This window comes from Delphinapterus leucas, chromosome 12 (assembly GCF_059928025.1).
Source record: "Delphinapterus leucas isolate spDelLeu-1000000601 "Yukka" chromosome 12, BTC_Dleu_Yukka2, whole genome shotgun sequence".
Taxonomy (NCBI): Eukaryota; Metazoa; Chordata; class Mammalia; order Artiodactyla; family Monodontidae; genus Delphinapterus; species Delphinapterus leucas.
The window spans coordinates 7,530,557-7,546,329 of NC_143140.1; the positions used below are offsets into that span (position 1 = coordinate 7,530,557).

Consider the following 15,773-nt stretch of genomic DNA (forward strand, 5'->3'; position numbering starts at 1 on the left):
CAGGGGGTCTGGCATCAGGAGGCGGAGCCCCAGAGCACTTGGCTTTGAAAGCCATCAGGGCTTGATCACAGGAACTCCACGGACTGGTGGAAACAGAAACTCCACTCTTGGAGGATGCACACAAGGTCTTGTGTGTACTGGGACCCAGGGAAAAAACTGACTTCATAGGATCCTGGCCAGATCTACCTGTAGGTCTTGGAGGGTCACCTGGCAAGGCAGGGGGTGGCTGTGGCTCACTGTGGGGACCAGAACACTGGTGGCAGAGGTACTGGAGAATATTCATTGGCATGAGCTCTCCTGGAGACCACAATTTTGACACCAAGAGCTGGCACCACCCAACAGCCTGTTGGCTTCAGTGCTGGGATACCTCAGGACAAACAACCAAAAGGGCAGGAACATAGCCCCACCCATCAGCAGACAGGCTGCCTAAAGCCTTCTTGAGCCCACAGCTGCCTCTAAACACACCCCTTGATACACCCCTGCCCACCAGAGGGACAAGACCCAGCTCTACCCATCAGGAAACCTGCACAAGCCTGTTAGACCATGGGTGTCACCCACCAGGGGGAAGACACCAGAAGCAAGAAGTACTACTATCCTGCAACCTGCACAACAGAAACCGCAAACACAGAGAAAATGAGACTTTGGGACAACATTAAATGCACCAACATTCACATTATAGGATTCTCAGAAGGAGAAGAGACAGAGAAAGGGCCTGCAAAAATATTTGAAGAGATAATAGCTGGAAACTTCCCTACACAAGTCCAAGAAGTGTGGAGAGTGCCATACAGTATTAACCCACAGAGGAATACACCATGACACACTATAATCAAAATGATAAGAATTAAAGATGAAGAGAAAATATTAAAAGCAACAAGGGAAAAGCAACAAATAATATACAAGGGAATCCCCATAAGGTTATCAGCTGATTTTTCAGCAGAAACTGCAGGCCACAAAGGAGTGGCATGATATATTTAAAGTAATGAAAGGAAAAAACCTACAACCAAGAATATTCTACCCAGCAAGGCTCTCATTCAGATCCAGTGGAGAAATCAAAAGCTTTACAGACAAGTAAACGCTAAGAGAATTCAGCACCACCATATCAGCTTTACAAAAACTGCTAAAGGAACTTATCTAGGAGGGAAAGAAAACGCCACAACTAGAAACAAGAAAATCACGAATGAGAAAGCTCACCAGTAAAAGCAAATAAACAGTATAGGTAGGAAATAATCCACACACAAATATGATATGAATACTAGCAATCATGAGAAAAGAAGAGTACAAACACAGAATACTGGAAATGCATTTAAAATTAGGAGACTGGCAACTTGAAACAATCTTGTGTGTGTGTGTCCGTGTGTGTGTGTGTGTGTGTGTGTGTATAGAGAGAGAGAGAGAGAGGGAGAGAGAGAGAGAGAGAGAGGGAGAGAGAGAGAGACTGCTGTAGCAAAACCTCATGGTAAGTGCAAACGAATATACACACAAAAAAGAAAAAGGAATCCAAACACAACACTAAAAAGAGTCATCAATCACATGAGAAGAGAAGAAAAAAGACTTAAAAAAACAAATCCAAAACAATTAACAAAATGGCAATAAGAACGTACATATCTATAATTACCTTCAAAGTAAATGGATTAAATGCTCCAACCAAAAGATATAGACTGGCTAAATGGATAAGAAAACAAGACCCATCTATGTGCTGTCTAAAAGAGATCCACTTCAGATCTAGGCACACATACAGACTAAAAGGGAGGGGATGGAAAAATGTAGTCCATGCAAATGGAAACCAAAAGACAGCTGGAGTAGCAACACTCATATCAGACAAAATAGACTTTAAAATAAAAACTGTTACAAGAGACAAAGAAGGACACTACATAATGATCAATCCAAAAGGAGGGGATCAATCCAAGAAGAAGATTTAATCATTGTAAATATATATTCACCCAACATATGAGCACCTCAATATATAAGGCAAATGCTAACAGCCATAAAAGGGGAAATCGAAAGTAACACAAAAATAATGGGAGATTTTAACACTCCACTTTCATCAATGGACAGATCATCCAGACAGAAAACCAATAAAGAAACACAGACTTTAAATGACACACTAGACCAGATGGACTTAATTGATATTTAAAGAGCATTCCATCCAAAAGCAGCAGAATACACATTCTTCTCAAGTGTGTATGGAACATTCTCCAGGATAGATCACATTTTGGGTCACAAGTCAAGCCTCAGTAAATTTAAGAAAATTGAAATCATATCAAGCATCTTTTCCAACCACAGTGCTATGAGACTAGAAATCAATTACAGAAAAAAAAGATGTAAAAAACACAAATACGTGGAGACTAAGCAATATGTTACTAAATAACCTATGGATCACTGAAGAAATCCAAAAGGAACTCAGAAAAATACCTTGAGACAAATGACAAGGAAAACACAATGATCTAAAAAAGCAGTTCTAAGGGGAAGTTTATAGCAATACAATCTTACGTCAGGAAACAAGAAAAATATAAAATAAACAAGCTAACCTTGCACCTAAGCAACTAGAGAAAGAAGAACAAACAAAACCCAAAGTTAGTAGAAGGAAAGAAATCATAAAGATCAGAGCAGAAATTAATGAAACAGAGACGAAGGAAACAGTAACAAAGGCCAATGAAACTGATAAACAAAATGATAAACCTTTAGCCAGACTCATCAAGAAAAAAAGGAGAGGACTTGAATCAATAAAATTAGAAATGAAACAGGAGAAGTTACAATGGACACTACAGAAATACGAAGGATCATAAGAGACCACTACAAGCAACTATATGCCAATAAAATGGACAACCTAGAAGAAATGGACAAATTCTTAGAAAGGTACAACCCCCCATGACTGTACCAGGAAGAAACAGAAAACATGAACAGACCAATCACAAGTACTGAAATTGAAACTGTGATTAAAAAACTTCCAACAAACAAAAGTCCAGGACAAGAAGACTTCACAGGTGAATTCTATCAAATATTTAGAGAAAAGTTAACACCTATCCTTCTGAAACCCTTCCAAAAAGTTGCAGAGGAAGACACACTCCCAGATTCATTCTATAAGGCCACCATTACCCTGATACCAAAACCAGAGAAAGATACACACAAAAAAGAAAATTACAGGCCAATATCACTGATAACATAGACACAAAAATCCTCAATAAAATACTAGCAAACTGAATCCAACAATACATTAAAAGGATCAAGTGGGATATATCCCAGGGATGCAAGGATTCTTCAATATCCACAAATCAATCAATGTGATACACCACATCAACAAATTGGAGAATAAAAATCCTATGATCATCTCAGTAGATGCAGAAAAAGCTTCTGACAAAATTCAACACCAATTTATGATAAAAACTCTCCAGAAAGTGGGCATAGAGGGAACATACTTCAACATAATATAGGCCATATATGACAAGCCTACTGCCAACCTCATATTCAATGTTGAAAACTTGAAGCATTTCCCCTACAATCAGGAACAAGACAAGGATGCCCACTCTCGCCACTTTGATTCAACATAATTGTGGAAGTCCTAGTTATGACAATCAGAGGAGAAAAAGAAATAAAAGGAATCCAAATTGGAAAATACGAAGTAAAACTATCACTGTTTGCAGATGACATGATACTATACATAGAAAATCCTAAAGATGCTACCGGAAAACTACTAGAGCTAATCAATGAATTTGGTAAAGTTGCAGGATACAAAATTAATACAGAGAAATCTGTTGCATTTCTGTACACTAACTAATTCAATACAATCCCTATCAAATTACCAATGGCATTTTTTGTAGATCTAGAACAAAAAATCTTTAAATTTGTATGAAAACATAAAAGACCCTGAATAGCCAAAGCAATCTTGAGAAAGAAAAATGGGGCAGGAGGAATCAACTTCCCTGACTTCAGACTATAATATAAAGCTATAGTAATCAAAACAGTATAGTAGTGGCACGAAGACAGACTTACATATCAATGGAACAGAATGGAATGCCCAGAAATAAACCCACACACCTATGGTAAATTAAACTATGACAAAGGAGGTAAGAATATACAATGGAGAAAAGACCGTCTCTTCTATAAGTGGTGCTGGGAAAACTGGATGGCCATATGTAAAAAAATAAAATTAGAACATTCTCTAACACCATACACAAAAATAAACTCAAAATGGTTTAAAGTTCTTAATATAAGACCAGATACTCTAACACTTTTAGAGGAAAACATAGGCAGAACACCCTTTGACATAAATTGCAGCAATATCTTTTTGGATCCACCTCCTAGGGTAATGAAAATAAAAACACAAACAAACAAATGAGACCTAATTAAACTTAAAATCTTCTGCACAGCAATGGAAACCATAAACAAAACGAAAAGACAACCCACAGAATGGGAGAAAATATTTGCAAACAAAGTGACCTACAAGGGATTAATTTCCAAGATATACAAACAGCTCATGCAACTCAATATCAAAAAAACAAACAACCCAATCAAAAATTGGCAGAAGATCAAAATAGACATTTCTCCAAGGAAGACATAAAAAGATGGCCAAAAAGCACACAAAGAATGCTCAACATAGGGCTTCCCTGGTGGCACAGTGGTTGAGAGTCCGCCTGCCGATGCAGGGGACACGGGTTCGTGCCCCGGTCTGGGAAGATCCCACATGCCACGGAGTGGCTGGGCCTGTGAGCCATGGCTGCTGAGCCTGTGCTCCACAACGGGAGAGGTCACGGCAGTGAGAGGCCCGCGTACCGCCAAAAAGAAAAACAAAAAAGCTTAACATAGCTAATTATTAGAGAAATGCAAATCAAAACTCCAATGAAGTATCACCTCACACCAGTTAGAATGGCTATCATCAAAAAGTCTACAAAAAATAAATGCTGGAGAGGATGTGTAGAAAAGGGAAGTCTCCTACACTTTTGGTGGGAATATAAATTGGTACAACCACTATGGAGAACAGTATGGAGTTTCCTTAGAAATCTAAAAATAGGGGGCTTCCCCTGTGGCGCAGTGGTTGAGAATCCACCTGCCAAGGCAGGGGACATGGGTTTGAGCCCTGGTCCGGGAAGATCCCACATGCCGCAGAGCAACTAAGCCCGTGTGCCACAACTACTGAGCCTGTGCTCTGGAGCCTGCGAGCCACAACTACTGAGCCCACGTGCCACAACTACTGAAGCCCATGCATCTTGAGCCCGTGCTCCAGAACAAGAGAAGCCACCGCAAGGAGAAGCCCGTGCACCACAATGAAGAGTAGTCCCTGCTTGCTGCAACTAGAGAAAGCCTGCACACAGTAACTAAGACCCAACGCAGCCAAAAATTTAAGAAATAAAAAAATTAATTAATTAAAAATAGAACTACCATATGATCCAGCAATCCCATTCCTAGGCATATATCTGGAGCAAACCATAGTTTGAAAAAGTACATGAACCCCAATGTTCACTGCAGTACTATTTACAATAGCCAAGATGTGGAAGCAACCTAAATGTCCATCAACAGATAAATAGATAGGGAAAATATGGTTCATATATATATGATGGAATATTAGTCATAAAAATGAATGAAATAATGCCATTTGTGGATTATCATACTAAGTGAAGTAACTCTGACAGAGAAAGACAAATATCATATGATATCACCTATATGTGGAATCTAAATTAATGATACAAATGAACTTATTACAAAACAGAAACAGATTCAACAGACTTTGAAATCAAACTTATGGTTACCAAAAGGGAAAGATGGGAAGAAGGGGTAAATTAGGAGTTTGGAATTAACATATACACACTACTATATAAAAAATAATCAACATGGACCTATTGTATAGAACAGGGAACTCTACTCAATATTCTGTAATAACCTATATGGGAAAATAATCTGAAAAAGGATAGTTATATGTATAACAGAATCACTTTGCTGTACACCTGAAAGTAACACAACATTGTAAATCAACTATACTCCAAGATAACATAAAAATGTTAAAAAAAGAAAAAAATACCATTATCACAACCAAATTTTTTAAATGCCTTAAATACCTAGTCTATGTTCAATTTTCCCTGATTACTTTAAAAGCGTTTTTATAGTTTAGTTATGTTTGTCCAGGTATTAGTTTGTTCAATTGATTATTAGTTTGTTCAAATAAGAATCCAAAGAAGATTCACATCTTGTATTTGTTTTGTGTGTTTTTAAAATTTCTTTTAATCAATATATTTCTTCCTTTTTAGTTCTTTTTTATTAATTTTTGAATTTTATTTTATTTATTTTTTATACAGCAGGTCCTAATCAGTTATCTATTTTATACATATTAGTGTATACATGTCAATCCCAATCTCCCAATTCAACCCACCACCACCACCCCTGCCACTTTCCCCCCTTGGTGTCCATATGTTTGTTCTCTACATGTGTGTCTCAATTTCTGCCCTGCAAACCGGTTCATTTGCACCATTTTTAGTTTTTTTTTTTAATGTTATTAATTTGTTGAAGAAACTCTGTAATTTGACTTGTAGAATTTTCCACATTTTTGATTTGCCTATTGTATCTTTGTAGTGAAGGGAACAACAATCTTCAGACTGCTTCTGAAAATAATCAGAAACATCTTTTTGAGTTAGCTCACAAAGCTTTATATCATAGGATGGTCTTAAAAATATACACATATTGAAAGCATCAACCAAATCTTCAAGCCCAGAAGTAAAACAAAATCTTTTCTTTAGTCAGTTACTACTGGAGAGGAAGGAAAGCACAATCCCACCAGCAGCAGCATCAGAGTCAGCAGTACCTACTCTGACAGACCTGGCCATAAACGTATGTAGCTCCTCTAATGACCTCAGGTGAAAGTAAATTATCACAAAACCCCCATTTGATACGTCGTCTCACAAATGCACATAGAGTGACCATAAGAGCAACATCGTGGATGTGGTTGAGTAATGATTTTTCCTGCACTGTAATATCAAACTGTTAAAATTGAACTAATAATAAACCTAATAACAATGAAAAGTTTTTAAATTTCAGATTAATGACTGTTTCATAGAAGTTTATTCTTTTATGGTATCATTTGGTTTGGCATCCAGTTTTGCTGAATATTAACTTTACCATTCAGCCATTTGTTGTTTGCCTAAAATGTTAATCTGTGCATGTCTAAATACTTCATTATAGCATGACAGTGATGCCCACTTCCTCCTACCCCAGCAGAAGCTGGAGCTGGGGTGCTCCAGCCCATCTTTAATATACAGGTATTTGACCTCCTCATCCTCTAGGGAGTGATAACATATTTGAACCAAATATCCCTCCTGCCACCTTTAGTGGGAACAGGCTGGGGAGGCAAGAGTCTCACTATTCCATAACAAATGTCAATGGCTAAGGTTTTTGGTTTAAATATATTTGACTCAATCTGCACGTGAGCTCAGTCTTCTGCTATTATCTTGCCCCCACTTTCCTCACGTTCATTACCTACTAGGTCACTACTATTGTATTTGGGGAGAGGGAGGCATTGCAACAATGGTGATGGCTGGACTAAGGTCACGTCTCTCAGAGCCTCCAAAACTGTGGACTCTTTAAGTTACCAACAAAGCATCACATCCCCTGAAGTCTGGTAGTCGCTAAAGCCATCTGTGTTCTGCTCCAGAAATGGATGAAATGACTCCAACCCTTCTACACCACACTTGGTCTTCTGGTACCAATGGAGCTGAGCTTTGTACCTTCATACCTCTCAGAATCCTTTATTGAACACAGCTCCCTTGGCTTCTGTCTACAGAAGCATTGGGACAAAACTATACTGGGCCTGGCTCATGAGAGGTGTTCAGTCTCATGAGACTGGCTGTTCAGTCTCCACTCCCTTTGATGCCTGGTGCCTGGGGGGGTGCTGGGGTGGGTTGATTGGGGCATCAGTGGGTAAGGACAGAGTAAAGGATGATGATGACACACAATAAAAATCCTTTCATTGTTATATTAAATGGAAAGATATCCTGTGTTTGGGATTAGAAGCATTAATATTGTTAAAATGTCCATATTACTGAAAGCAATCTACATATTTAATGCAATCTCTATCAAAATACCCATGACATGTTTTGCAGAACTAGAACAAATAATCTTAAAATTTGTATGAAACCACAAAAAGACCCCAAATTTCCAAAGCAATCTTGAGAAAAAAAAAAAAGAACAAAGCTGGAGATATCATGCTTCCTGCTTCTACAAAGCTATAGTACAAAACTATAGTAATTAAAACAATATGGTGCTGGCAGAAAACCATAATCATAGATCAATGGAATAGAATAGAAAGCTCAGACATGTAACCATTAAGTAGCAAATCCCCAGTCTCCCGTTCCTGTCCTTATTCTTTTAATTGACCATCTCTCTGTTCCCCAGACAGTCTCATGCCATTTTTTTTTAACTGTGATAGTTATATTAGCTCTTCCATTCTCCTAGATTAACTTCAAAATTCTCTTGCCAAATTAAAAAAGGAATGGTAACACTTTCATGGGTGATTTTGGGGAGAATTGGCATCTTTATTATATTGTTTTTCTCTACCTACAACATAGTATATGTTTTCATTTATTTAAGTTTCCTTTTTAAAAAGTAACAGTTTTACTGAGATGAAATTTACATACCATATGTCACCCATTTAAAGTGTATAATTCAATTGTTTTTAGGAGATGCACAGAGAGGTGTGACCATTATGACAGTCAATTTTAGAACATTTTCATCATCTTGAAATGAAACTCTAAACATTTAGCCATCGTCCCTCTGTCACCCCTTCCCCTCCTAGTTCTAAGCAACCATTAATCTACTTTCTGACTCTATAGATTTACCTATTCTGACCTTTTCATAAAATACATTTTGTATTTTGTGACTGGCTTCTTTCAGTTAGCATAATGTTTTCAAGGTTCATCCATGTTGTAGCACATATTGGTACTTTTTAAAATTACCATATCATATTCCATTGTCCATCGTATGGATGTACCACATTTTGTTTATTCATACATTTACCTTGTTTCCACCTTTTGATATTATGAATAACGCTGCTATGAACATTCATGTACAAGGTTTGGCATGGACATATGTTTTCATATCTCTTGTGTATAAACCTAAGAATGGAATTACTGGGTCATATGGTAACTCTATGTTTAAGTTTAAGAACTGCAGGCTGTTTTCCAAAGCAGCTGCACCATTTTACATTCCCACCAGCAGTGTACAAGTGTTCTGATTTTCCACATCCTCACCAATAATTGTTATTATCTATCTTTTTGATTATAGAAATCCTAGTGTGTATGAAGTAGTATCTCATTGTTTTTTTTTAATTGAAGGAGAGTTGATTTACAATATTGTATTAGTTTCAGGTGTACAGCATAGTGATTCAGGATTTTTACAGATTATACTCCATTAAACGTTATTACAAGATAATGGCTATATTCCCCTGCACTGTACAATATATCCTTGTTGCTCATCTATTTTATGCATAGTAGTTTGTATCTCTTAATTCCCTATCCCTACTTTGTCCCTTCCCTTTCCCTCTTCCCTTTGGTAATCATTGGTTTGTTTTCTATATCTGTGAGTCTGTTTCTGTTTTGCATACATTTATTTGTATTATTTTTTAGATTCCACATATAAGTGATATCATACAGTATACTTATTTCACTAAGCATAATATTCTCTGGGTCCATCCTCACTGTGGTTTTGATTTACTGTTCCCTAAAGACTAATGTTGAGCATTTTTTCATATGTTTATTGGCTATTTTTATATCTCCTTGAGAAATGCATATATAGATACTTTGTCCATTTTAAATTGGGTTATTTGCTTTTTATTGTTCAGTTGTAAGGGTTCTTTATATATTTTGGATACAAGTATCTCATAAGATTTATGATTTGCAAATATTTTCTCCCATTATGAGTTGTCTTTTCACTTTCTTGATAGTGTCCTTTGAATCACAGAAGTTTTAAATTTTGATGAAATCCAATTTATCTATTTTTGTTGTTGTTGTTGCTTGTGCTTTGGTGTCATATCTAGGAAACTATTACCAAATATGAGGTCATGAAGATTTACCATCATGATTTCTTCTAAGAGTTTTATAATTTTTGCCCTTCACTTAGGCCTTTGATCCATTTTGAGTTACTTTTTGTGTATGGTTTGAGGTAAGGGTGCAACTCCATTTTTTTGCACATGTCTATCTAGTTATTCCAGCACTATTTATTGAAAAGACTATTCTTTCCCATTGAATGATATTGAGATCTTTGTTCAAAATCACTTGACCATTACCCATGGGTTTATTTTTGGACTCTCAGCTCTATACTACTGATTAATATGTATATCCTATGTCAGTATCACACTATCTTGATTACTGTTGCTTCACAGTAAGTTTTAAAGTTGGGAAGTGTTCATCTTCCCACTTTCTTCTTTTTTTCAAGATAGTTTTGGCTACTCTGGGTCAAGTTTCCTTTTAAGTATAGTTTTTCTTTTTCTGCATACATGAAAAAAATGCACATTTTTTTCTCGTTAGGTTAAGTGTCATATATTTTTGTTGGAATTTATTTTCCCAATTGTATTATAATTGGCATTTGCTGTTAATGGGAAAGCTATTATTTTTTTTACTGATTTTTTAATAACTGTCCTAGTACTCAGGCAACTCCTTTTTGCTAGTAGTCATTTAATTGATTCTTTTTGGTAGGCAGTTATATCATATGCAGATAACTGTCATTGTGTCTTTTCTTTTCCTGTATCTATGTGTTCTTTCTTTTCTGGCCTTTTTGTATTGGCTAATATTGAATAATAGTGGTCATAGTAGGAGCCTTGCTCATCCCTGGCTTGAGTGAGGATGCTTCTAATGTTTCATCATTAAGTGTGATGGATTCAGACAATTATCATCGAACTGCATCTTAAAAGGATGAAGGAGTGATCTAGATAAAGTGGTGGGAGGAACTGTGGGGATGTTTGGGGTCAGTTGGGAGGAGGGCATTCTTGTCAGAGGTAACAGCAGGAGCAAAGACTTCAGGTTGAGGGACAGTATGGGTGTATGTAGGAAACAGCAAGAAATTATATGTTGCTGTATCATAAATTATAAAAGTAGAGAATAGGGAGAGAGGAGGCTGAGGAGCTGGAGAAGGACCAATCCTACAGGATCCTGATGGCCATATTGAATTTTATTCTTTTTATTTCAGAGAACCATGAAAGATTTCAAGTAGGGAGGTGACATTGTCACTGAGGGACATTATCACACCTTCTTTGTTAAAAGAATTTTAATTATTTTCATGGCTACAATATGTCCAACCAGGTAATGAATCATTTGCAATTCCTGAAACACAGCAGATTCGCTGGTACTTTCTTGCCCTGGAAGGCATCCCCTCTGTCAGAAATGCCCTCTGCCCACTCCGGGCCAGGTAGAGCACTAGTACATGTCTCATGTGCCACCTGCTGTCAAAGCATTTACCAGGTTGCTGTGTAATTGTCCACTGGCCCATCTTTCTCACTCTTCTGAGTTCCTTGAGGCCAGGAAGAAAGGTTTTTATTTCTGAAACCCACTGGGGGTGCATAATGGAATGGATTAAAAAAAGGACCAAATAAATGTAATAGCTGTGGGTTGGCAGGGACAGTATTGTAGAGGCGTTGGGAGAGGTAAGTCATATGGATCGTTAAGGACACAACTGGTTAGAAAACTGGTGTCTCATGTCTCTCTTTGCGCCTTCCTTGTACCTTAGAGTTGCTGAAGTGTGCAAAGCTTCTTTTATACCTTGTGCAATCCTGGTGCATGGAAAAGCTTTATAATATTGTTTGACCCACGCTCTCTAGATCTCCCTGAACTCTGGTATGCTGTGCAAATTATTCACCCTGGGATGAGGCATGCAATTCCTCTTCACCCATTGTTTGCTGCTGAAAGCCTGAGTGGCTGGGAGCCATCTTTCTGAATAAAGCAGGCAGAGAAAGTGTGGGAAGGGAGCAAGCCCGTCAATCATGAGGTGCACAGCATTCTGGACGAAGCCTCTAAATTCCATGATGATCTCAGTAAAATGAGTTCAGGATATTTTAACCCCACTGTTTTGATCCCATGTTTAGGAATAAAAACATTTACATCTCTCTTAAACTAACTTGAAAATGTGTCTGGTGTATAGAAAGTATTTTCCAGAGAAAACCCCATTAAATAAATTTAATATTTTTACTGATTTTCTGTTCATTGCAGTTAACTCTTTCAATTTTTCCCCATCTTTACTCTGATGATACTGTAGGGATCAGTGTTTTAGTGATGACAAGCACTTTTTATGCCAAAATTAACCTTCGTATCTGCATCATGAGCTGTCTTCCATGGCCACACTTTCTGCCAGGCTCAATTTTGCAAAATCCAAATTTTGTCAATTTTCATTCTTTCATTTCTTTATAGTCATTTATAAATGTACTGTCAGTTTTCGCTATTGCTAGTTGTCCTGTTTTCTATCATATTTAATTTTCCTAAGTTAATTTGTAGTTTTCAATATTACCAATACAATCTGATTTTTCAAAACGTCTTTTAACTAAAACAGCGTCATGCATTAAGTTAGAGCTGTTCCCAGTATTATTATGCTGGTCCTTTCTTCTAGTAACCTTTCTATGGATCGGGTAAAGAGACATAGTTTGTGTTTACATCTGGATGCAAAAAGCAAGACAAATGTGAACCTGGGTCCTTGGCTCGTTCAAAATAACAGAGTTAAAACATCATGCTCTGTGGCAAGCTGGTTGGCTTTTTAAGGATAGAAATTTTTGTTTTGTAAATGTGACAGGCTTATGGTTCCTATATTTTTTACTTCCATTTTGTTTTTGCATAAATTTATGAAAATTTCTCTAACAAGATAAGTTTTCCCCCAGCTCCTAGAAGGGGATTTTCCATCTAAGGATTTTCCATTCAAGCTCTACTGTATTGAATTCCTTTAGGGTGGAATTTTGTTTCTGACAATAATCTTACTCTTTTCTAATGACTTCTGCAAATTTCACATTGAGGTCCAGGAGAAGAGTAAAGATAAAGTTAGATTTAGTTTTGCAATTCATCCTAGACATTGCAAGTGAAAAAAACCCTTGACTATTCATTTCTATTCTCCTTTCTCAGAAAAACACTTTAAAAAAGAGAGATTGTAAAACAAGGTTCTGAGGGATTGATGAATCAAGACAGGGGATTGAATTCTAGGATTCCAGAATTAGGACAATCTAAACCTCCTTTGTGGAAGAGCATTTGGTTTGGAGAGTGCTTGAAATGCCACAAGACCGGAGAAAGTAAAGAACAGATCTTCACCACATGCCTGTGAGCTATTATTCTACTTGGCACTGCATCCTACAATGTGGCCTGCTGCTGGCTTGAGGCTTAAATCAACAAGTAAAGGTTTTAGAAGAGCACAGCAGGTGCTGGCTGGCTATCATTTTTTAGTGGGTACTGTCATGGTCCCTGCAGTTAGGAAACATTCCTGGTCCTTAAGGGGCTCATCTTGGTCTGGGGAATGACTAGCCACAATTACCCGACAGTGCTTGTTAAGGGCTGAGATAGAGGTCCGCCCAAGCTGCTGTGGAGGCACATAACCTAAACCAGTGGTTTTCAAACTTTTTGGTCTCAGAACCCCTCTTCGCTCTTAAAAATTACTGAGGGACTTCCAAGAGTTTTTGTTTATATGGGTTAGTGATACGTATTCATATTTACCGTCTTAGAAATTAAACCTAAGAACAATAAAGAACATTAAAAAAAACGAAATTCACTGTTACCATAAATATTTATTATGAAAAATACATTTACCAACAAAATTTAAGAGTGGCATTGTTTTAAATTTTTGCAAGTATCTGCATTGTCGGGCTTCACGGAGGATGGCTGGATTCTCCTTTCTGCTTCTGCCTTAAATCGGTTGCTACACGTTGTTTCGGCTGAGGGAGATGAAGAAAATTGGGCCTTATACACATGCCATTGCAAGAGAACTGGAGACCCTCTGAAAGGGCTTGGGGGCCCCTCCGGAGATCCTCTGGCCACAGTTGGGAACTGCTGACTTAGATCGGGAACATTTCTTGGAGGAGGCAGCTTGAGTCCTGAACGCAGACCGGCTCGCTAACAGGGGAACGACGAGGGCGAGGCGATTCACGACGGGACTGCGGTGCAAAGCCCGCAGGGATTCCTGGGCAAGGGGCTCAGTCCGCGCCACCCTCGCCCGCCATTCTGGAACACACACTCAATTCGTAAAAAGCACCTAAGGGGGAGCAGATCTGCCCATCAATATCACATTAAGCAGGAAGCTTTAGCGGTTACTACAACCGAGAAAAAGCAACTGTGTGTAGCCTTAGCCCTGGCCCGGGCGGTGCCGCGCCCTCGGAAGCCCGGGAGGCTCGCAGCGCGCAGGCGCGGCGCGGCCCCGGAACGGTAAACAGTGCGGTCACGTGACGCGACCCCGCTCCAGCCCCCGCGCCGTCGCCGCACGCCGATGGCTGCGGGGTCTTGCGCCGCCGCACGGTCCCCACCAGGCGAGCGACCCTCGGGCCCTGGGCGGCGGCGGCTGCAACGAGGATAAGGAGGGCGGCGCGGAAGACGGGACGGCGTGGTCCGCAGTGGCCGCCCGGGCCGTGAGGAAGCAGAGGCTGTGGCAACGACGCCTGCGTCCTGCGCGTACCCCCTCTCGGCGTAGCCGGCCCCCTCCTCCGCGGCGGCGCGGCCACCATCTTCCTCTCGCTGCCAGTGGTAGCGCTCGTCGGCGGAGCTGGTGAGTTGCGGCGCGGCCGCGGCCGGGCGACGGGCGGCCCTCCCCTCCCCCAACCCCAGCCCCGCGCCTCCGCGGCCTCCCGCCCTCCGGCGGCTGCACTCCGCGCCTTCCTCCCGCGCAGCGGGAAGCAGCGGGAAGGCGCCTCTCGGCTTCTTGCGCGCCGCCCTCGGCCCGCCCGCGCCGCCTCTGCCGCCCGGGACCGTTTGGGCCGCTGTGGCGGGGCCGCCGGGCGGAGGGTCGGGGCCTCGGCCTCCCCGCCGGCTCCGCGCCCGGGCCTCGGGGTGAGTGCGCCGCCGCGCGGGCGCGCAGGCCGGGCGGCACGGCGGGCGCTGCCGGGGAGGCCCAGCCCGCAGGCCCCGACCCGGCCCTTCGGCATCGAGCTTTGGGCCCCGGCCCGGCAGCCGGCGCTGGCCTTGGCCGCGAAGCCGAGCCGGGTGCCCGCTGGTGGGGACGAGGAGTCGGCGCTCCATCCACCCTCCTGCGACCGCGCGCTTTTGTGCTCAGGACCCAAACTGTCGACTCCTTTTGCATAGTTTGAAATGAGAAGCCAGGAATCTGGCCTTCGATAATACGTGTAATTTAATGAGCCACTTGTCGATACGTGGGTGTTCATGGTGCTAAATAACTGATCACCTGACCCGGGGGGCGGGGAGGAGGGAGAAAGGGAGGGAATGTTGGTACCGCGCACAGTCCAGTGCCCCTTCTTTTCCCCAGCTGTGTATTGCCGGGTCCGATGACTTTTTCCCCATCTTTGAGTTTTTAAATGCTGTTTTTCGAAGACCGTGATTCGAAGTAATTTGAGTGTGTGCTTATTGGTGCTCAGGAATCGTTTGCAGAACATGATCATGAATAGTCATTAATGTAAGTGGCAACAACGACTTACTATCTTCCTAGTCTTGATCTTCATCACATGTAGAGATGCTTAATTTAAAATGAAACATCGGTAGCTGATCCTTAGCAAATACGAGCTTTAGCACGTTATTTTGGGATGGGGGGGTGGAGATACAGTCAGCTACTTAGGGAGTGCTTAGATAGTACCTTGTTCTACTTAGTTACTGTTTTGGGTTCTAACT

At 40.4% G+C, this 15,773-nt stretch overlaps 1 protein-coding gene across 5 annotated transcripts in view; it reads left to right on the forward strand.

Moving 5' to 3' along the window:
- The first annotated feature begins 14,348 nt into the window (after positions 1-14,348).
- PHF3 (PHD finger protein 3) overlaps positions 14,349-15,773 on the forward strand; it is a 103,824-nt gene continuing 102,399 nt past the window's right edge. For 3 of the 5 annotated variants that reach the window (XM_022565525.3, XM_022565526.2, XM_022565529.3), the window contains exon 1: positions 14,349-14,700. Coding sequence is in view for 2 of the 5 variants with exons in the window: in XM_022565523.3 (XP_022421231.2) it covers positions 15,560-15,561 (2 nt within the window). In the remaining 3 variants the exon portion in view is untranslated. Of the gene's footprint in view, positions 14,701-14,784; positions 15,562-15,773 lie in introns of those variants that run through there. The other 2 variants (XM_022565523.3, XM_022565524.3) reach the window with 1 other exon arrangement.